The 23,839-nt window shown below is 47.8% G+C and overlaps 1 protein-coding gene across 4 annotated transcripts in view; it reads left to right on the top strand.

Moving 5' to 3' along the window:
• Nucleotides 1–14,600: 14,600 nt before the first annotated feature.
• Nucleotides 14,601–23,839, top strand: part of SLIT1 (slit guidance ligand 1) — a 178,975-nt gene continuing 169,736 nt past the window's right edge. For all 4 annotated transcript variants that reach the window (XM_053310010.1, XM_053310009.1, XM_053310011.1 and 1 more), the window contains exon 1: nucleotides 14,601–15,077. In XM_053310010.1, the coding sequence (XP_053165985.1) occupies nucleotides 14,881–15,077 (197 nt within the window). In that variant the 5' untranslated portion in view covers nucleotides 14,601–14,880. The remainder of the gene's footprint in view (nucleotides 15,078–23,839) is intronic.

Here is a 23,839-nt window from a genome sequence, read left to right as displayed (position 1 = left end):
AAGAAATCTCTGTCTATGCCCAGAGTCTACGTCACTTGTGTACAACTTTTAAAATATTCCACTTTCTAGACAGAAGGTCCACTTTCCACTTACTAGACAATATCCACTTTCAGTTGGATATTGGCCTGGTGAGGGATGCATTCAGGCAGACATTTAAGGAACACAGTTTCCCAAATCACTTCCTAGAGATGCCCATGATGAATTTCTGCCTGATGCATCTCTGATCAAGGCAAAGTGTGGGTGCATGGAGCCTCATTTCTAAAGCCATCATCATATACCAGACTGTACAAAGTCTTTACAGCTCATATGGCATAGAAGTTAAGATGGGCACCTTAACTTGCAATTTCCATTCTTTTTAGAGCACGAGCGAAAATGTAAAGCATCTTAACTCTCAACTTAACCTGAAGGCTTTTGGATTACTTAATATTCTAAGGATCATGTGTGGAGAGTAATAGTGGCCTGAACAGCTGGCAGGGCTGATCTGAGGTGCTGGGGTGCTCCAGAGGAAAACTAACTTTGCACACTACTCCTGCTTTGGACCTCTCTTGTTCCCAGCTCTTCATATACATCTTTCCTTCCTTATCCTGTTTATCCCTACTTCTGGAGCTGTGCTCTCCAGCCAGGGGCTGTGTATTGTAGGGTTGCCATGTCCCCTGGAATTTAGGGTAGCCCCCGGATTCTGGCTCCTCCACCCGGCTGCTATATTCTACCTGGATTTACACAGATTTCAAATGTGCTGCCCGGATTTTACTCTGGATCCGGTCACATGGGAGGGCAGACAAAGAGGGGAAAGTGTTCAAATCTGTCAAATAAATAAATGCAAATTAGTTTTGGCATAATTTGCATAATATGCAAATTAGGCTGCCAGGATTTGGGAAGCTGGAATATGACCATCCTGGTGTATTGTTGCTAGGCAACTGCAAAGCTCAGCCCATAAGGACCTCCAGGTCATCTTGAAGGTGCGACTTACTAGGCCTTCTTGTACCACAGGTGTAGGCCAGCCAGTCCCACTGCCCTTCAAAATGAGGATGAGCAAGCTCCCCTTTGCCCACTCCCACCTGCCAGCATTCTGACTCCTCCAGCGGCTGTGATCCACAAGTGAGCACTTCTTTTTCCCAGCCCTCTTCTTACACCTCGAGAACCACAGTAGTACCTTCTCCAAGCCCAAAGCCCTTTGAAGTGTACAAGACCCATACAAAGACTGCTGTCTCTGTGGAGATGGTACCCCACAAAGCTGACCAATTCACCTCAGTTCCCTCCCCCTTAACCACAGACCAAAGAGAAGGAGAATAGTTGGGTAAAATAAAGGAGATTTGGAACAGTTGCACAATAAGGCAAATTGAATGCAAACTGCTAAGCCACACTGGACTGCTTATTCTTCAACATGTCAGCCAGTGGTTATAGTATGTGTGCAGAGGTTTTCTGGTCTTGGACCATCATTATTTACTTACTTACTGTGTGGAGAGGAGTAAGTGAGACCTTCCCTTCATGATCTGTGGTTACTGTCTAGTACCCTATCCAAGATGAGAGACTTTCCCCCTCTGGCCTTTGTTTTTATTCTCAAACCTCCTATCTTTCCTCCTGAGTTGGTAATATAGTCTGTTGTCTCCTCCTGCAGCATCCACTGCCAAGGTGGTCAAATCAGCACAGTCCAGTGTTTCTCTGCTCCCACATTTCTCCATCTGAATCTGCATGTCAGCCTCTTCAGAGTAAAACCAGACAGGCCATAATTTTTGTTTTTAGAAATGTATACCTTATTTTTCATGAGTGAGGTGTGTGTGTGTGTACAAAACACATGCACTGGAAGAAACAAAAATCATCCAGTTTATAGGAGTTGGAATGATTTCCTTGGTAAGTACAGTTTTGAGGTAACAGACACATGTAAGAAGCCTAAGATTCAATTAGAGGTGTACTGTCCCCTAATTTGGTGTCCTAACACCAAAGTCTCTGTATGTAGCTCTGAGGGTCAAGAATAAAGGTGACTTGTTGAGCTATCTTTGTTGTGTTATAATTACACTGTGGAAAGTTCAAATAGTTTTCTTCTCAACTACAGGTCAAACCTAACATCACTTGAGGCACACAATTATGGCTCGCTTACAAAAAACAAATTAGTAAGTATTAGCAGCCAGATTCGGGCCTCTGCTGATCAGTACCTCCCACTCACCACCCACCCCGCTATAGGCCCAATGGGACTGGCATCAATGGGATTTTGTCCCAGGGCACTGCTGGAGGTCATGCTGATTCAGACTGGGACTATGGCAGAGCCAGAGGATTAACCCTCCCTCCCTTCTCTCCCTCTACACCAGGGTTTCTCAATGTATGGGTCCCCAGATGTTCTTGGACTTCAACTCCCATAATCCTCAGCCCCAGTGGCCTTTGGTTGGGAATTATGGGAGTTGAAGTCCAATTACATCTGGGGACCCACACGTTGAGAATCCCTGCCTACACCATGGTCCCAACCCATTTGCTACTTACTGAACAGGCAACAAGCATGCTTGCTAGCCCCAGTCACATGCCTAAAGTAACATCTAGTCTGACCCCCTTGGGCATTCTTGCCTCAGTGGAGTTGATGTTGATCCTTCTCTAGGTTAAACATTTTCTTCTCTCCTTATACACTACAACTTTCTTTCCAAGTTCTTCATTAATGATTTCTAATTTGGCCTTTGTAAGTAAAGAGAATTCAGCGGGAGAACCAAACAGCATGATTGCTTACTACTCCAGGAGTGGGCTTGATCAGTCAATTGCCTTGCTTTTTACTGATCAGTTGCAGTAACTATCACATTATGTCTTGGCACATTTAAATGAAGAGAGCAACTTTTCTTGGCTAAATGCTACAGCAGAATATAATGGCATAGAAAATTGTCCCTGATGCTTGATCTAAATCAGGAAAGACACTTTGAAGCTCTTCTCACAATCCGTGAGAAGAGCTCTGGGGCAGTCTGTGGTGAAGGAGGATTAACCTCCTCTTCCCTGCAGATGATCTCTGGCTCTTCCCTGGGTGGGTGAATTGCCCACCCAGACAAGCCGTGGCTCTCCTGCGGCCGCTCCTAGGGTCGGGGTGCCGGGGTGCACCGCCACATGTTGCACCACCCCTGAGCCCCAATAATGCACTGTGAGAGTGCACCCCCCCCCGAGTGCTCCCGCCATGGCTACAGGCAGCTGTGGCAGACACACAATTTTAAAAAATGAGGGTAAGGGAGTGCTTGCTCCCTTAACCTCATTTAAGCAGGAGGCTTCACAGGCGGGTTTGCCGCCATGTAGCCACTGGGATCAGGCGTGATCCTTGTGGCTCACACGAGCATGTAAAACCTTAGCACGGTTTTGCACATTCGTGTGAATAGCCTCATCATTTGTTTGTTGTTACCAGGGGACAGCTCAGTGGAAATCTGCATTTTGAATCTGTGGTTGATCTAATTATATAAACTAATAGACAATTGTCTCCACAATTGCAGCTATATGTAGAAAGGAAAGACAGAGGTACTGATTGATGAAGAGAGAGTGGCCGTTCTATTCCAGCATGTGAGTATGCATACGAAGCAGGTGGGCCCTCTGTCACAGAGCAGAACATTCTGGCCAGTACAGATATCCAGTGTGCTTTTACTGACCAGCACTAAGCCTCTTATTACAGCCCAGGACTTAGGCACAGACACTTCCATATCCTCGGAACATAGGAAGCTGCCTTATGCCAGGTCAGACCCTTGATCCATCTTAGTCCAGTACACTGACTAGCAGTAGCTTTCTCAGGTTACAGGTAGGAGTCTCTCTCAGGCCTACCTGGAGATACCAAGGAGTGAACATTAAACCTTCTGCATGCAAGAATATACAAGAAGCTAGCCAGCGTGGTGTAGTGGTTAGAGTGCTGGACTAGGAATGGGGAGACCCAAGTTCAAATCCCCATTCAGCCATGATACTAGCTGGGTGACTCTGGGCCAGTCACTTCTCTCAGCCTAACCTACTTCACAGGGTTGTTGTGAAGAGAAACCTAAGTATGTAGTACACCGCTCTGGGCTCCTTGGAGGAAGAGCGGGATATAAAATGTAAAAAAAATATTTTAAAAAATGGCCCCATTCTCTAAGGGAATAACTATACAGCACTCAGACGTTGTCTCCTATCCAAATGCAAACCAAGACAGACCCTGCTTAGCAAAGGGAACAATACATGCTCACTACCACAAGACCTGCTCTCCTCCCCATAATCAGAGGCGTTCTGGGACCCTGAGGATAGGGAGAGAAATAGAAACATAGGAAGCTGCCTTATACTGAGCCAGACCATTGGTCAATATTTAACTAGATGGACCAATGGTCTATGGACCCTAGACAATATGGTCGTAGATCTATGCTGACTGGCAGCAGCTCTCCAGAGTTTCAGGCAGGAGTCTTTCCAAGCTCTACATGGAGATGCCAGGGACTGAACCTGGGACCTTCTGCATGTAAAGCAGATGTACTACCACTGAGTTATGGCCCTATCCTCCATCTTGAGAAGCAGCCATTGAGGCAACCCCTCTGCCAGAGATTTCTACAGGTTAGGAAGAAAAACACATGTCCATGATGGCTGCATCTTCTCCCCAAATGAAGAGAACAGAAAGGAACACAAATTCTGGCAAAAGAAATGCAAGGAAACAATAAGGTAGGAAAAAAGAGAGTTTGAGGAAGTTTTAGCTAAAAGCATCAAAGGAAATAACAGAAACTTCTTTAAATACATCAGAAGCAGGAAACTTGCCAGGGTGGTGTTTGGTCCATTATATTATGAGGGAGTGAAAAGGATTATTAAGGAGGATATGGAGATTGGAGATAGGCTAAACAAGTTATTTGCATCTGTCTTCACGGCAGAGGATACCAAGCGTATACCTGTGCCTGAACAGAGCTTCTCAGGGACAGTGGCTAAGGAACTGAGTCGGAGAGAGGTGATGAGAGATGACATTCTAAACTGTCTGGAACAGTTTAAAAAAATAACAAATTACCAGGGCCAGACAGCATCCACCCAAAAGTCTTTAAAGAACTTAAAGAGCCCCTGGTGGTGCAGTGGTAAAACTGCCGCTCTGTAACCAGAAGGTTACAAGTTCGATCCTGACCAGGGGCTCAGGGTTGACTCAGCCTTCCATCCTTCTGAGGTCGGTAAAATGAGTACCCAGAAATGTTGGGGGCAATATGCTACATCATTGTAAACCACTTAGAGAGCTCCGGCTATAAAGCGGTATATAAATGTAAGTGCTATTGCTATTGCTATTGCTAAATGTTAAATTGCCGGCCTCCTTGCAAAAATATGTAACTTATCCCTACAATCAAGTTATGTACCAGAGGACTGGAAAGTAGCTAATGTCACACTGATTTTTTAAAAAGGGAATACAGTGAGATCCAGGAAATTGCAGGCCAGTTAGCTTAACGTCTGTGCCCTGTTCTTATGTTATCTGTTCTGAAACTGAAATTGTCTTCTGCTCCAAGCATGCTTTCTTGCTGAAACCTTCAGATAACAATTCCTCCCCAGAAACTCCCTCCTCTGCCTCAATTCTGGGATTTCAGTCTTCACCACCAACCCAGTCCCAGAGGCAGCAGGAGACATCGTAGCTGAAGTGCACGCCTCAGGAACAAAGCACAGACTCTTTAATTAAATAAAACTTCAGGTTACTAGCTTTTTCACCCAAGCAGTTAACCTAGTTTTATCTCCAGCTCCCACAATGCTGACTTTGGACTTCTGCGAGACACTACTTAACTTGTACTGCTTGCCTGACTGCCAAGCTCTGCAGTCCATCCTCAGCTGAAACTGCAGGCATTTTCCAGCCTGGGACAATGGGAGAGATTGCTCCAGTCCATGTGTGGAAAAGTGGCTCAGCAGCTGGGAAATGGGTGCTGTGAGCACAACCAGCCCTGGGAAAATAAAAGACAGCCCTGCAAATCTAGCTTAATTTGCCATGGGGGAAATGCCGATTTAATGTTCCTGAGAAGTTTGGACAGAAACCAGGAACTTTCCCCCAATTTTTTTTTGCTCAGTGCCAGCTAAAATTTGTTCTTATCTAGTCCTGAGGGCTATAGGCTACCTCTGTTCAGAGTAGGGTTGCCATGTCCCCCGGAATTTAGGGTAGCCCCCGGATTTTGGTTCCTCCGCCCGGCTGCTAAATTCCACCCGGATTTACACGGATTTCAAATGTGCTGCCTGGATTGCTCGGATTTTACTCTGGATCCAATCACATGGGAGGGCAGAGAAGGAGGGGAAAGTATACACACCTGTCAAATAAATAAAATGCATATTAGTTGAGCCAGCGTGGTGTAGTGGTTAGAGTGCTGGACTAGGACCGGGGAGACCCGAATTCAAATCCCCATTCAGCCATGAGACTAGCTGGGTGACTCTGGGCCAGTCACTTCTCTCTCAGCCTAACCTACTTCACAGGGTTGTTGTGAGGAGAAACCTAAGTATGTAGTACACCGCTCTGGGCTCCTTGGAGGAAGAGCCGGATATAAAATGTAATAATAATAATAATTATTATTAATAAATATGCAAATCAGGCCATCCAGATTTGGGAAGCTTGAAAATGGCAACCCTAGTTCAGAGGCAGGATGCCTGAATGGCAGGAGAGGGGGCATGCCTTCATCTCCTGGTTGTGTGGCTTCCCAAGGCATCTGGTGGGCCATTGTGAGAAACAGGGTGCAGGACTAGATATGCCTTGGGCCTGATCCCTCAAGGCTTTTCTTATGTTCTTAACTTTGAAGATCTGCCCCCTTAACTTTGGTAAAGGACTTGTATCACAAGGACTCCTTCACTCCCATTTGGATTTTCAGGTGTCTGGAACTAAGCCCAGGCCACTTTGATCTATACAAGACCTTAAACCAGATGACCTGGGAGTTTTAGTGTTCTTGAGTTAGAGACAATGGTTGACATACAGAGCAAGGATGCGCTGTGAAAGAGTTGCCTGAAAGAATCTCTTGACAGAAATTCCAAACAAACTGCACCAGTGCGTTGGGGAAGTAGCAATTCTTGACACCCTCCACTTCCCTAGAAAACCCTCTGTGCCACCCACAAATATATCCCTGAGGGTTGTGCAGCCCTCAGGGACATATTTTTGGGTGGCACAGAGGGCTTCTTGGGGAAGGGGAGGGTATAAAAAATTGCTGCTTCTTCACTGCTCCAGTGCAGTTCGTTTGGTAGTCTGTTAGGCTGCTCTCTTGCTGCATCAGTGCTTCCTTGTTCTGAATATCAGCCACCACGCACTCTTATGTGCCTACACATGAGTCCTGTGGATGCACCAACAACTACCTAGGGAAACCTGAAGGTCTGTTCCTTGCACTACCTATACTGGAGGGAGCCTGGCAGACTACAGCACTGAATTTCAAACACTTCTGCATCAGCAAAGGACTTATGGGGGAGATTCTCTCCCTGGGATGAGGATGGGGGAGACTTTCTCCTTGGACCATCTTGGAAAGCAGCAACTGAGGCAACCCCTCTGCTAAAGAATTCCACAGGTGAAGAGGAAGAAGAACGTAAAAGGATATGATACTTTGATTCTCTGCTCCCAAGGAGATTTCCTGCCCATGACCTTAGAGACAGACTACTCCTCTCCAGAAACTCGCTGAACTCTGAGGGTCCTGGGTTCACAACTGTGCCGGTCCCAGAGATAACAGGAGACATCACAGCCCCACTGGGGAGACATCTCAGGAACAAAGCACAGCCCTAAGTTTTAACCGAGATCACAGATCCTCCGGGGTCTAGTACACACACCTTCCTGCAGGGCTTTTTCAACGAGCCCTAGAATTGCAGGTCCTTCCTAACTTGAACCATCCACTACTGGGGTGATCATGGGGGGCAAGATGCAAACAAGAGACTCTTCCTTTTTCTGTGGCCTAGATGCCCGCTGTTGGGCACAAGCATACCTATATATATAAAACCCTCTGAAAGGCTCACTGAGCAGCCTCTGCTGAAGGGGTTCTCTGGAGCCAAATGTTAGAATATCTATCCCACCTGTTGAGATCTGCACCTGAGAGAGCATTCTGCTTAGATAGAAATATTTGTAGGAAGATGGTATGTCTTGTCCTGCAGCATTATACCAGGTGGTGAGCGGGTGCTGAGACCTTCCATGTGGATTGCCCCTTCCACTTTTCCTCTCTCAGCATGTGTTGATAGGTAGATCTGCTATTTTCTTACCATATGGCAAAACCCATAACAGACGTATCAAAAGCCTTGACCTGGTCGAAACCCAACTGTTGTCTCACTGTTGCAAACATACAAGCCGTTTCTCAGATAATGCCCTCTGTTTCTAGGTGAGATTTGGCAGACGGTCAGTATCTACCCCTAGCAGATGTCCACTGCCTGGTCTTGGCTGCACCACAGCCATCAGCAATGACACACATAGAAGACGAGGCTAGGGTGGAGGAGTGAAATAGGGAATAAGCCCTGATGGCTTAGCTGAATTCTCCCTGAACTCTGTGTATTTTCCTGTATTTTATCTGCCTTGCAGTTGGGGAGAGACTGGTCCTACTAAAAGCACCTTTTATGTCCAGTAACAACAGAGGACTTGTTAACATAATTCAGAATCAAACAGCAAATAGAGAGGATTTTTATCTTTCATTCTTTCTCACAGAGCTACTAGACTTGGCAGATCAAAATATATACACCCTTACCTGATTTCATTAGGACTTATTCTGACATAGGATGGTAGTGAATTAGTTCAGAGGTTCTGTCAATATACTACCGCATCCTGAGAAGATGTGAAAAGTTAATCACTGAAGAAACTCCTATATACACTTTTTGTGAACTCCCCCCCAACTCAAGTTATTGAGTTTGATAATAAGTTTTTTTTTTTAAAGGACCCATAGAGTTGTTTGGGCTGAACCTATTGTATGCTAGTGGTTCAGACTTGAGTTGTTTCAGCTCCCTCTATATGTCTCTCCCTCTATATATAGCATATTCTGTTGGGTTCTTTCCAGCCAAGAAGGCTTGCTGGGCTATTTCCCTGATTAATAGACTAACTTTCTACTTGCTGCTGCCAAGAGTACCGGCTGTATTTCTTCATACTGTCATTCTCTGTGTTGCCTTCAGGACAAAAATGGGTCTGGCCCACCCTGACTGAAATTCTGCTGGGTGATTGACTTCCATGATTAAGAATTACTTTTTATACCAGGGCCGTGGAAATTCCTACTTGTCCAGATTCTGCCTAAACTCCTTTCCCCTTTAGTGGAATTTGGATGAGGAGAGTCTGAATAAGCAGCACAGAGGCTCTCTGGACTGGCCATTACTGGAAACAGTCAATACTCTTGTCTTCTGTCCCCCAACCCAACCCACCCAATGGAAGATGAATGCATTAAATCTCTGGTGTTTTCCCCCAGAGTGAGCAATGTAGTGATGTGATTCTAGGTGATGGAAGTTTAATAAGAAGTCACCTCTTCTGTAACCTAGAGACATACTCCCTGCCTCACATGTGGGTGTCTGTGGTCCGATTCCATGGGGCTGTGCTGAGTTCTGCTTCAGGAATCAATCTGGGGTGAGTCCAGCCCTACTTCTCTTTGGGAAGGACTGTATAGCACCTGCTTTGCCTTCAGAAGGTCCCAGGTTCAATTCTTGTCATCTCCAGGTATGGCTGGGAAAGATCCCTGTCTGGTACCCTTGAGGGCTGTTGCCTGTCACTGTAAACTAGGCCTGCTCAATTTAGCCCCCCCCCAGCTGTTTTGGAACTACAACTCCCATAATCCCCAGCGACAGTGGCCAAGAGCCAGGGATTATGGGAACTGTGGGCCAACATCTGCAGGACAGCCGAAGCTGAGCAGCCCTGGCGTAGACAATACTGAGCTAAGTGGACCAATGGTCTGTATCATCAGTAGATGGCAGTTCCCCCATGCAATAATATCTTAGTATCCAGTGTGATCGCGGCCACCTAATGGCACAGTGGGGAAGTAACTTGCCTAGGAAGCAAGAGGTTGCCGGTTCGAATCCCTGCTGAGATGGGAAACACCTATATTGGGCAGTAGCGATATAGGCAGATGCTGAAAGGCATCCTCTCATACTGCACAGGAGATGGCGATGGTAAACCCCTCCTGTATTCTACCAAAAGAAAACCACAGGGCTCTGAGGTTGCCAAGAGTTGACACCGACCCGTCGGCACAATTTTACCCAGTGTAATCAGCTGTAAGCGATCATTAGCATGATGACAATCTCCTTGAATCCTCTGTATAGACATACTCTTACAGCTGCTTCATACACATAATTTTTCCTCGGGAATATAAAGCTATGTAGGAAAAAATGTGTACATCCCTGTATATTGTTATATTATAATATTGCACGGCAGTTTCCAAACATGAATAACCAAAGCAAGACAGATATTAGTGCAGTCTTCTTAAATGGTGTATGCATTTCTTCCTTACAAGGGTATCTTTATATAGAACCAATCAATATTACATTCTCACCAGCATACCCTGGTCCAAATTACTTGGGGCTCTTCCTGCCCAAATGTAGCCCTATTCGTTATGATGTATTAGTATACAGATGTTTGTACACAGGTACATGTTTTTGTGTGAATACCAGCTGCATTCCTTTCCTGCAGGGAAAGTGAACCTGGGTACATTTCCTGCAGGGAAAGTGAACCTGGGTACAGGCCCCACAAATGTGTGGTATAGCTGAGGAGCGTATTGCTATGTTCAACACAATGGGGCTAATCACAAGAGCTCACAAAAATGGGCTAAGGAAGACCAGCCCAGTTTTGCTGGCTCATGTGAACCCCCAGCAGCGGTGTAACAGCAAACTCACTTAGGGAGCCTGCCATTTAGCCCCGTTTTGGGTGTGAGGGTGTCCTTAAACTGGGCTCAGTGCTCATGTAGCTCTGCATGGCACCAACACACGTGTTGCCTCCTGGCCATTGCGCAGTGCATTATAGGATTTCCAGGGGCTGGGAAAATGCATCCCAGCCCCTGAGCCTCCATGCTGCCAGCAATAGCCAGCAATCGTCTGGACCGGCAATCCGCTCACCCAGGAAGGAGCCCCAATTGTCTGTCAGGGAGGTAAGCATTATAAGGCTTCCTCCCTTGCAGATGGGAGCCCTTTCTCACTGATCGTGAGAAAGATTAAGATTCTGGATCATCCCAAATTCCCTACCTCTCTTTTACCATGTATGTTTTGTTGTTTAGAAGTTTGTCCCAGAGCCAGTGGGGATCCTGTAGAGCAGGGATCCTCAACGTTGGGCCCCCAGATGTTATTGGACTTCAACTCCCATAATCCCCAACCAAAGGCCACTGGGGCTTGGGATTATGGGAGTAGAAGTCCAAGAACATCTGGGGGCCCAACATTGAGGATCCCTGCAGAGAGGGCGGGGGGAGGGTGGAGTAGGAAAGGGAAAAGGAGGGAAAGAAGAAGGAGAACACTGAGTGATTTCTCACTGATCGTGAGAAAGGGCTAATTGTGTAACTGTACCTGTGTAGCCTCCTGCAGACATTATACAATTGCCTTGCTATAGTCGTGTACAGCAGGGTGAAGGGGGATGAAATTCCATGCCATCACTCACCTTTTCCCTTTCCTACTCCACGCCTCACACACTCTACAGGATCCCCACTGGCTCTGGGACAAACTTCTAAACAACAAAACATACATGGTAAAAGAGAGGTAGGGAATTTGGGATGATCCAGAATCTTAAAACAGGACTCTCGGAAGGCTGAAACAATCATGTTCCATGGGGAAGTGAATGAATGTTGGCTTCCCCCGGGCTGATCTGGGCAATAAGGCTTTTTCTAAGCAATCATGCAAACAAGTGATCTAGGCTGCCCTTGCATAAAATGTGAATGCAAACTTGATATTCCTAGAGAAAATTTATTAAATGAAATATTTTGTTATAGGCAAGAAGCGGAAATGTGGTAAAAGAAAGGATTACTTAGGTTGATGCATTTAGGCTGATGCATTTTTTTCATTGCTTGGATCAGATGGAATTACCAAGCAGGGCTTACAATTTACAGGTTCCAGTGTTCAAGGCATATGAAAGAGTACACAATGGCACTGGGGCACCTGACTTGGAGGAACTTGAGCTGCTCCTGTCTTTTATTGGTATGTGTCTCTTAGCCCAGTGGTTGTTGCTGGTGTCTACCTTATGTTTCTTTTTAGATTGTGAGCCCTTTAGGACAGGGAACCATTGTATTTATTATTTATTTTTCTAAGCAATGACTTTGAGTACTTGAAATCCAATGTGGTATACTGTTTTGTGTGTAGGACAGGGGAGACCTGAGTTCAAATTCCCTTCAGTCATTACACTCACTGGGTGACTCTGGGAGCCCGTCACTTCTCTCTCAGCCTACTGTATATCCTACATCAAAGAGTTGTTGTGAAGACAAATATGACCATGTACATCTACAGCTCTGGGCTCCTCAGAGGAAGAGCAGGACATCCATAAATAAAACCTTTATTGAAAAGTGGTATATAAATATCCATGGTGCTAGTAGTGTGCATGCAGGAAGCATCCATCAGAGATAAAGGAAAACACTGGTCCTGTCTTTTTAAAAAAAACCTAAAACCAGTGAAAAGGTTGCCATTCACACTTAGGCCAAGCAATACCTTTTCAGTCATTTCAACTGACTGAGAAGAGACAGGGCTTGTGAAAAGTCAGTCTAGAGAGCCCATCTGAAAAGGAGATTTCCATCTCGCATATGGCAGGGAGAATAATCTAAGACAGCCTTCAGATGTACCCTAAGAGCAAGAGTCACAGCACGTGTTTCTCCTGCTTTGGATGAGCCCATCTTCCTCCTGCATTTGAAGGGCAAATGACAGATGTATTAGTCACTGGTTAATTAAAACATGTTAGGGTTAAAAAGAAAACAGTAAGTGATATGAAGGAGAACCTCAAAGAAAGAAATCTTAATATACAAATCTCAAATAATCATGCATGGGAGTTCAGCCTTTATTTATAAAGCACCTAATGTACACCTTTTAGATTACATGTAGACAATTGTGGCTGTGCACAGCTTACATCTGGTGCAGACACACAGAACTGGTTTCCCCTGAGCTTGCTCTGAGATTGAAAATAACATATTTGAACATAGTGGTGACTGGTCAAATCATGCATGTATGTACTCTTCCCCTGGTTACCTTATCGCCTGTCCCCTCCTTTTATTTGTTATCTCCCTTATGCACATTTCTAGAGTGTGAGCCCCTTGGGACAGGGACATGTCCTCTCATTTGCTGTTAAGTACCTTGTATAGAGGTGGCTATATATAATAATTACTATGACTACGACTACGACTACTATTACTACTGTATGTACTCTAATGTTCACTTATCTCATGTTAGTCCAGCCAGGATGGAAGTGGGACATTTCTTTTGTCTATGCAGGATACCTAAGGTTACTTAAAGGTGAATGTGTAGTTAGTAAACATACAGGATGAAAGGGCAGGGGGAGAGAGTTAGATGTTGCTGCCTAGGTAACAGACCAACAATGTACCTTAGCAAGGTGGATTCACTATATTTTGGGGGTTTCCCAAAATAGAGTTGGACACTCTGTGGTGACAGTGGGGGGCATCTTCCTGCCCTGATGGCATCCCAACAATCTGCTGCCTGGGTAGACTGCCTCACCTTGCCTCACAAAAGGGCCACCACCCCTGTTTCTAGATGGCACTGTTACAGCTGGTCCCAGTTCTGTCAGCACTGACTTGAGGGATCCCAGGGCACCTGCATCTGTATCAGATCTCATAGCCCAGCAACATTGTTCAGGGTGCTTTTCTCTAGCGCCCCCCCCCCCAATATGTTACGTAGTAGATGGACTTCCAAGTCTCTTCAGGTTGCATCTCTTTCTTTCTCAGTCCCGTTACTGGATGCGGGGCGGGGCGGGGGGGGGGGGCGTGGGTTCTCAGGTTCCTGCTTTCCAAAGGGCCATGGTGCCCTGCTTTAGCAAGTCACCTCAGAGGAGGATTCCTCTGAAACGAAGAGCATTTCTTCTGTTTAGCAAGTGAGGCAAAACGAAAGCATGGATTTATTAAAGGAGGGTTGGTGGACTCAGCGATGGGGTGAGTGGGTGGTGGTGGGTGGGAGGAAAGCATCAACAACAAAAGGTTACAAAGAAGAATGAACATTCTCAATAACACTCTCCAGTCCCAAGTATATTTACTCAACGCATCGAACTTCTGAGCAGGTCTGTTTAGGACTGCCCTGCTGGCCGGCGAGACTTGCACGTGAGGAGAAAGGTGCTGTGCCGTGACGGGCTGTCCCGCTGTCGCTCTCTCTGCCCTACCTTCTTGCAAGGGTGTCTGTGAATTGACCCGACCCCTCACCCCCATCCTGTGCGTGTCCCTCTGCAAGATGCGTGAGCGCGTCTCTCTATCACAGACTCTCCACGCGCCTCCAAAAGCCTGTGTTTCATTGTGTCTCTCTGCGTGCACGTTCAGTGTTGTGTGTGCACAGCACTCTCTCCCTAGGTGGCTGCGAATGGGTTTGTCGGTCTGGAAGTGTGTGATCGTGTCTCTGTGTGCCCCTCTGCTGTTCCGCGCAGGCAGCCAGAGTCTTTCTTGTCCCGTTCCTCCCTCCCCTCTGTTTGAGAGGGTGGGGGATCACTGCGCCCGAGGCGGCGGGTGGAGAGACCGAGGTTGCGGGGCGGGGGGGGGGGACTTCGGGGCGGAGCCAATGCTGCTCCTGCTGTCTGGGATTGATGGATGAGTGCTCCCTATGTGTGTGTGCCTTTGAGAGAGAGAGAGGGAGGGAGCGAGCCAGAAAGAGAGCGAGCGGGGAAGGGAGCGCCTGCTAGTGCAACTGCCCGTGCCCGGAGCGTCCTCGGTCCCTGCACGGGACAGGCAAAGGCGCGAGAGGAGCCAGGATCCGTGGTGGCTGGCGTCAGAAAGGGGCCCCCGCTCTGCCCCAGCAAGCGCGCTGTGCTAGCATGTGCGGGGCAGCCCCTCGCTAGCTAGCCCAGCCGCTCCAAGCAGCAGCAGCATGGCTCCGAAGAAACGAGCGGCGTCAGACGGCTTGTGGCTGCGGGCGGGAGTCTGCCTGCTGGCCTGGACGGCCTTTTGCCGCGTCCGGGCCAGCGCCTGTCCCGCGCCGTGCGCCTGCAGCGGCACGACGGTAGACTGTCACGGGCTGGGGCTCCGCAGCGTCCCCAAGAACATCCCGAGGAGCGCTGAACGGCTGTAAGTGCCGCCGCGGGGCGGAGGGGAGGGATGCGCTGCGGCGGGTCCCGGGCTCTCAGCCGCCCTTGCGCGCCTCGAGAGGCTATTGGGGAGGGGGGGCGTTTGTTCTCGGGGCGAGGGGGCGCCGAGTTCCTCCGCGGCGTCTCTCTCCTTTCGGGTCGCCCCCTCGGGAGCTCCGCCAGTGCTGGCCTCCACACCTCCTCGCGCCCTGACAATGGAGCCCAGCCGCGTCAGCCGCTTAGGATGCCGCTCTGGGACGCGCGGAGACAGTCCGAGCCGCGAAAGACAAAGATTCCTCTGGGGAAGCCGGCAGGGAGGGCGGGAGTTGGTCCGGGCTGAGGCAGTCGCTGGAGATGGCTTCTGGGGCTTCGGGAACAATCCCTCGATTGCCTTTGTTAGGGAGCCGCTGCGGCGCGGCGCGCCCGTGCGACTGTGCCCCCCTCCCCAGCCACTTTGTGCGTGTAACGTCTCCGTAAGCCCCCCCCCCGCCCCTCACACGTGCATCTTAGCCCCGGTGGGCGCCAGGATCGGGTCAGCTGAGGGGCGGAGTCTCTTGCTGGGCGCGATCCGGTGGTTGCGCGCCTCCTCCTACCAGCGCGGATAGTGTCTGAGGGTGCCCGCGACCGGGTCAACTTTGCTGTCCAGTTCGCTGCTCGGCGGGGTTCCATAAACGGGGAGCAGCGCGCTAGACGTGCGCGTGTGGTCGGGCCGGCTGGGGGTGCTTATTTCCTATATAGATGTAGACATAGGTGCAGATTGCGTGTGTGTTTGGGGTGTGCTGCTGGGCCTTCTGGGAATACTGTTTATAGAGTTCCATGGATGCTTGGTTTGGTGGTGGGGGGCGGGTCTGTGTGGAAATGTATGGGGGTGGGTGGGAGGAGAGAAATCTGCTACACTGGTCTTTCTTGAGCTGGCACAGTAATATCTTTTCTCTTGCTCTCCGGTGAAGTCCTTTCCAGACCCTTCACTAGAGCCTGCGTTACTTGCCACAGCAAGCTGGAGGTGCCTGGTTTGCGCCGGAGGTGCCTGTTCCGTGGAAATCCGAGGAGCTGGAGGCATAGAGTGTGTGTTCGTGTGTGTTTATTGAGTGGTCTGTGATAAAACTCCCAGCAGTCTTGCCTGCACCTCCCAAGTCCCCACAGGACTGCTGCTTCGCCTGGCCAGGTCTGCAGCTGCAGGGTATTCTCCTCATCCATCCTCAGCCCTCTCTTCCCCAGGTCAGCCGTTTAATGAGGGGTGAAGAGAGAGGATCCGTTTGGGGAGATAACTAAATTTCTGAAATCAAGCCTTCCCATCCAGGCAACAGCAACTGCCAGGAGCAAGAGCAGCAAATTGTGAAGCAAAGGCAGGGGAGATCAAGCAGGGAATGGTGGGGGAGAGAGACACGGGATTGGCAGCTCGGGCTCTGCGTGTGCCTTTCATCTCTGCATGCGAGAGTCTGAATTATCTGGAATAAAAGGCATGAGGGAAGGGGAGGAAGGGGAGCTCCACTGGAACAGGGGCCAATCATTAATGCGCTTCCTAACACAACCCTCGCCCTGGCTAGCATGCCCCTCATTCCTCTGCAGCCTGATGGTGGCTGTTGCTTTGGTGAGGGTGGGAGGGAAGGAAAGCTGGAGGGGATGCTAAATAATTCACCAGAATGCAGCACTAGAATGGCTGTTTAGGGTGGGGGGCAGGGGGGCCAAGGGGGCTGAGTGGCTGGATTTACAGCAGCTGAGCAGAGGCTGCCCGTTTTGCACCTTTAAAGACTTGGTGCTTCTTTCCGTTTTCCTTTTGACTTCCAAAAAGAAGAAAGAAAAAACTGCTTGAAACACTGTGTGTGTGTGTGTGTGTGTATGCTCCAAGTGTGTAGGAGAGAGCAGACAGGCTTTGGTGATCTTGCCCTACAACTCTCCTGTTTGGGCTCCCCCCATCCCGCCCCCCCTCGCTCTGCTCAGGTCCTTCACTCTCGATTTATAGCTTCACCACCAATGTGCTGTCTCCTGTTCTCCTCTTAGGAATGTCTCTCTTGCAAGCAGGCAGGCTGGGGCAGTGCTTAATGCATAGGATGTGCTCAGATTTATGTGTGACTGGAGGGTAACCTAGTCGAGAGTGGGAATGGCCTGTGGTGTAAAATGCTTATAAGGAAATCCATGCAAGCCTCAGGTGCAACAGAAGCTGGCGGGGGTCTCCCTTTGCTGGTCAGAGAGGTGCTAAGCCTGAAGTTAAACAACTCTGACTTGCTGCAGATCGTTGTAGCAGTTTTAGCTAGATTCTGGGCCACTGGTGAGTTTTGCTGAGGTTCTCACCAATGTTGCCTTGAACTATGCTGAGTGGACTATTCCACACCAGGACAGGCTGTGCTCCAGGGTGGAGAGCCAGTCTTTCAGTATTAAGCATGACTTGTCCCTATTGCTAAACAGTTTAGCTATTGCTAAACAGGGTTCATCTTGGTTTGCATTTAGATGGGTGACTACATGCAGGCCCTGCTGTAAGATCCTCCCGTTAGGGGATGAGGCCATAGCTCAGAGGTAGAGCATCCGCTTGCATGCAGAAGCTCCCAGGTTCAATCACTGGCATGTCCAGGTAGGTCTGGGAAAGAGTCCTGCTTGAAACCTTGGAGAACCACTGCCTGCCAGTATAGCCAATACTGAGCTAGAAGGACCAATGGTATAAGGCAGCTTCCTATGTTCCTGTGCTGTGTCCAACTGGTCATTTATTTCCTGCCTGTGCTGAACCCTGTTCTGGCCTGCAACTGACTTTTGGGTCAGTGATATGATCCAGCCCAATTTGAGCCCCAAGTGTGGCACTGTCCGCCAGGGTGACCCCAGCAATGCCCCTCCCTTTTGAAAGCTGCTGCCCCTGAGAGAGACAGGAGCCACATTCCAGGCACTGAGGAGGTCCACCATTTGTGTACCAGGAGGATCTTGTACAGTGCAGTCCACCCACTCCTCTTATAATTCCTTCTACAAACCAATTAGTGCCCTCAGATTGAGCCTAATTAGGTCAGGGGCCTGTGGATGCCCCTACGCACAACAAAGCAAGCTTGGTGAGCCCAGTTAGCAGCGCTGCAGGGTGCCGCCTTTAATGGCATTTCCTTCTCTGGCACCTTAATTACCCTCATTGAAGTAGCTCTCATGCCACAACCACAGGGAGCTGCTTTGTGAGTGCCGATGAGGGAGTTTGCTCCTCAGTTTGAATGTGTGTGTTAGCCGCAAACACTCAACTTTCCTCAGATCTGTCCCTGATGTGCCAGAATGCCAAGCCCTGATGCCATGCTGTGTTGACAAGAGGGGTCTGGCTTGTATGAGCAGAATGGGAATCTTGGGGAGGAGGAATGTAACAGCTTGAGAAGGATTTTGCTAGGTGGTAGGAGTTGTTGGATAGCATCAGCATGTAGCCCACCTTTCATCATAGTGTGGCATATGGACATGCACATGCAATGTATCCCAACATCCGATGTCGTAAACCTAATTCCTTGAAGGGAATTATTATGGGTGTTGTTTCACTGTGTGAAACAGGATGCTGGACTAGATGGGCCTTGGGCCCGATCCAGCAGAGCTGTTCTTATGTTTTTATGTTTAAACTTCCTTCACCATCTGACCAGAAGGCTGGTTATTCTGAGACCTGAGATCCAGGTTTCAACTGATTTGAAACAACTGCTTTCTTAGCTATAGCTGTTTATTTGCCCCATTGATCTCAGTTGAGATCAGCTTCGAGTTGTTTTATAATTTGCTGGAGTGTCCAGATTTCAGAGGATCCTTTGTTAGGCACAGAGATTTAGAACACAACGCTTTGCATTGAATTATGTTATTCCCCCTGCATCAAAGCCACCTAATGGCGGAGTGGGGAAATGGCTTGACTAGCAAGCCAGATGTGGCCAGTTTGAATCGCTGCTTTTATGTTTCCCAGACTATGGGAAGCACCTATATCGGGCAGCAGTGATATAGGACGGTGCTGAAAGGCATCGAGGCGCTTCACATGACACCTGTGAAGTGCCTGATGGGGGTTCTGTGGGGAGAGCGTGCTTAGCCCTCTCTCCCTGCAAATGAGCAGCTGCTCATAGCTGGGTGGCCAGATTGGCCACCCACATGGCTGCCGGCTCTGTCACGGAGCCGGTGGGGGCTGCAGGGATTAGGGGCCGCGTGGCCCCCGGGAGTTGAGAGCGCGCAGGGCATCCTGGAGCGACCCCTGAGCCCGGGAGACTCCTCGTGTATTGCCACAGCACAGAGTACACAAGCAACCACAGAGGGTTAGTGGAGTGCTAGCTCCGCTAACTCCATTGAAGGGGAGGGGTACTTTAGGTGGTTTGCTGCCAGGAGCCACACGACTCCCATGGCTGCAGATGATCAGGAGAAATTGGGCTAGGCTCCCTTAGCCCCGTTTCTCCTGGTTGTGTGAATAGTTTCATCGTCTCATACTGGGCGGGAGATGGCAATGGTAAACCCCTCCTGTATTCTACCAAAGACAACCTCAGGGCTCTGTGGGCGCCAGGAGTCAAAATCGACTTGACAGCACACTTTACCTGCATCAATATATGCAGTGTTTCATCACCTGATTTAGTTCACAGGCAATTGTGGGTCAAAACAGAGTCAGGTAAATTTCAAGGTCAATTTGGGCCATTTCATACAAAACTTTCTTACTTTCTTTTTTACAAGTGAGCAATCCCAGCCGACCTTGTGCATTGTTGGATATAGCTGGCCGCAATTCTGCTGATCTCTGGGTCATTTCCCCCAGCTGTGTAAATCACAGGAATTGCTGGTTGTATCTGTTTGTTCACATGCTATAATGTCCATGCAGTTTCATAGCTGGGGAAGAATGGGGCTGCTAATTTATAAAAGAAATAAGTTGTCTGAATCAGTTCTTGTCTGATTCATTGTAAAGATGGCTCAAATGTGAAGGCTTTAAAGAAATATTGCTGAGAAAGACATAGTGGCTTAATTGAGACATCATCGTTAAGGAAGTTTAGCTACGATTTGGTGTGATTTATGGTATTGACAGCTATGTGGTCATCACTTTGCTTGCAGAGGCTGCTGCACCATGAAAGTGGGAGTGAATGTAGGAACGTCTTAGTACTTTGATGTAGAGAAGACAAAAGCAGACAAGCAGGTAGTTTGCTTATTGCACATCTGGAAGCTCAAATTGTGCATTGGGATGCGGCCCTAGCTCAGTGGTAGAGCATCTGCTTTGCATGCAGAAGGTCCTAGGTTCAATCCCTGGCATCTCTAGGTAGGGTTGGGAAAGATTCCTGCCTGAAACCTTGGAGAGCTGCTGCCAATCAGTGTAGACAGTACTGAGCTAGATGGACCAATGGTCTGACTCGATATAAGGCAGCTTCCTATGCTCTATATACGATGGTTAGTGTAAGCTATGTTTTACTGTGATATGTAAATTGAGGCTCTCTAAATTGTTGGATGAGGTCTCAGTTTTGCATTGAGGACGATTCAACCCTCTCTTAATGATGGTAGGTGGAAAGGTCAAATAAAGGAATGGTGGTTTGCTTCTCTCTTTCCTTGATCAGGAATATCGCATGCTGAGCCTTTTGCAAACACTCTTCAGTTTTAGTCACCTATGAAAGAATATTTGCACCTTGCCACCCTTCCCTGCATTGGGTTAATAATAGCCTATGTTGGCTATTAACTCAACTCAGTTAAACTTTTCTAGTTCTCCAAGCAGTTGCTGCTGCTTCTGTATCCTCAGATACTTCCCAGTGAGCTCATTAGCAGTGTGGTGGGGTAGCTAAACTTTGAGTGTGCCATTATTTTTGCAGGGGGGAAATGATAACATAGCATCTTTAATCTTTTGTCCCATAGTTCTCTGCCAAGATTAGAAAGGTGTGTAAATGGATTTCAATAGACAGGTGATTGTGGCATGTTTTGGGGAAGAAATTGCTATTTCAGGGATATTGGTCAGTAGATATCCCTTGCCATTCTGCATAATGTCATTTTGCAAGATACTAAGCCATATTTATTAAGAAAATGGAGTCACAGAATTGGGCACAGAAAACAACATAACATGAATATAGCCTAGCAGTGTTCAGCTAAGACAAAACTTAGTGTTTGATCTTTGCCATCAATGGCAGACTTTGAAGACAAGGCACATATTACCACTGTAAAACAATTAAATATAATTCAGTCCAGAAGTTGACCTGAGAACCAACACTGCAGTCTTGAATGACATTGGGGGTGACATTTGGTCAGCTGACAGTCAACCAAAAGATAAAAAATTTCTTCTAAAGGTGGCAGCAGTTTTCTCATGAAAAACCTGTATGACCTTGTGGGCCCAGTTCTTTCGATATCTGAAAGGTGCAGGAGCCACAGCCTAGAGGCTGCGCCCCATGCTGCTTTGGTGAAATTTCAAAGGACGCAACCAGACCAGCTGACATGGCTACCTTGCATCGCAGTGTCATTGGTGGAGCAGTGCTAAACTGAGCCATAGTCTATCCATTTTTGGCCAAATGCAATCCTCCTTTTCTTGAGTTTCTCAGAATTATGGGGGCATTGAATCTAATTTGTACTCAATTGGATCATTTTAGCAACAGGGCAGACTTAAGGCAGAGATTCTCAAACTTGGGTTCCTAGATGATGTTGGACTACAACTCCTGACAGGAAACAATGAGATCTCATCACTAACCCTGTGATGAAAAGCAAACAACAACTTAATCCAGTGTAGATAATTGAAAATATAATTGTAATTTTCTATAATTGAAAATATTTGCAATCTAAAACAAAACAAATGATTGGAAATGATATCAATGAAACAGATATATAGCAGGAGTGGGATGATGAATTCCATAGTGTAGCGATTGATGTAATATGAAACAAATGAGTCCACACATCCACAACGGTGACCCAGTAATCTCCGTTTTGATCAAAGTCTTTCTCAAATGGAAATTAGTCTTCAGAAAGTAACACAAACCAGCATGCTCCAAAATCCAGTCTTTATCTTTAAAGCCACTTCAGCTCATTCTGGAATACTCACTCAAAGAAACAAGTTCTTGTCACAATGGCCAAAGGGATGACAGGAGTTGTAATCCAACAATATCTGGGGACCCAAGTTTTAGAACTGCCATAAAGCATCTGAACATGCAAATCCTCTCAAGGAGGTATGGTTGTCAGGATCCACAGGAGGAGTTTTAAGGCATCAGGACAGCCCTCAGTTCCTCAATAAGGGACTTCTGTCATGGGAAGAAATCATTGGGTGTGAAGAATTCCTTGCCTTGAAAAACTTCTGAAGTACTTAGAAGATCATTTTACATGAGACAGCCACGTGAGAACAAAGACTCATTAGAAAGCCGTCGGCTAAAATGTGTCTTATTTCATAGGCAAATATGGAAATTCTTGAGATAAGAGGAAGGCAAGACATAAAATGTAGACTATACCTATTACTGATGTATCTTAAGATTACTTTTATGCCTCAGATACTTGCCTACGTAGATCCTCTGAAACTGGGCTCAGCCCTGTCAACAGCTGTGTTGCCTATCATATGAGGTCTTCTCCACTCTGCCTGAATTACTGTGAATCTGTCCTTATATTCTGAGTTACTTTGAGTCTGTACTTTTGGACACTGAAGCCTTATTCTCATTTATTAATGCATAAGCGCTACTACCACTTTCCCATCCTTCTATTAATGCCTCATTAATCTATGACATTCGCTGCTACAAGATGTGGTGATGGTGACCACCAGCTTAGATTGTTTTAAAAGGAAGGTTAGTCACCTTTATGGAGGAGAGGTCTATGCATAGCTTTTAGCAGTGATGGCTATATGGAACCCCCATGTTCAGAGGCAGTATACCACTGAATGCCAGTTGCCAGGGAGGGTCATCAGCAAGGGATTTGCCTTCATGCACTGCTTCTGGGCGGCAACTGAATGGACACTGTGGGGAAAGGAATTATGGACTAGAGCAGTGATCTTCACAATTTTTCAAGCAGGGGATACTTTGGTCCCTTGCCCCCTGGTCACCTTCAGTGTGAGAGCCGTTCCCCACTGTACTGACCTCCACACAGCACTGCACTTTTTCAGTGCTGGGAGGGTCCTTTAAGAGAGATGGTGCTCTCTCTTAAGAGCTCTAGAAGGAAAGCACTGGGAAGGGCTACACATTTCAGCACTTTGTGCCCACCTCCCAAGAAGGTGCAGAGGCTCAAGAGGGCTCCCTTTCCCTTAAAGGAGTCTTCCTGGTGCTGGGTAAAGCACAGCACTGCGTGGCGAGAATGGTCATCTCCGCATGGGGCTAGGCTAGGGGGACTGTGCAGAGCATTCAGCTTTGGACGAAGCTTCACACAGGCCCAATAAATGATGAGTCAAGGAGCCACACTTAGAGTTGATGGGGCTGCCACTGCCCCCCCCCGCAGGCCTTATAGTGAAGAACGCAGGAGTAGCGTTACTTCTGGTCTGATGCAGTAGGACTGTTCTCTTTTATTCTTATATCAGTCCTCAACAAATTTTCTTTGGCCCAGGGAGCCAACCCCAAAATGTGCCAGACTGCCCTCTGCTCCCTGTGTAGGGCGGGGGCAGAATCCCCATTCACCCCCATCAGTGCCCTCCACTCCATGGGGGCAGGGACAGACTCCCCTCCTTGCTTGCACACACTTGATTTGGTCAATCCTCCTAGCCTTCTTGAGGGGTCTGAACACAGCTCTGCTAGGCTTCGGTGATGTGTCCATGTGCCTGAGTGTCCAAATGAGAGCAGCAGTCTCGTAGTCTTCCCAGGATTCATGCTTCTTGCTGTGCAGCCCTTCCCACCTTTTCTCTCGAGACCCTGGTTGTGGCTTAATGCTTGC

Source organism: Hemicordylus capensis, chromosome 3, assembly GCF_027244095.1.
Source record: "Hemicordylus capensis ecotype Gifberg chromosome 3, rHemCap1.1.pri, whole genome shotgun sequence".
Classification (NCBI taxonomy): domain Eukaryota; kingdom Metazoa; phylum Chordata; class Lepidosauria; order Squamata; family Cordylidae; genus Hemicordylus; species Hemicordylus capensis.
The sequence above is the reverse complement of the archived record's forward strand: the minus strand, read 5'-3'. Positions and strand labels throughout refer to the sequence as shown.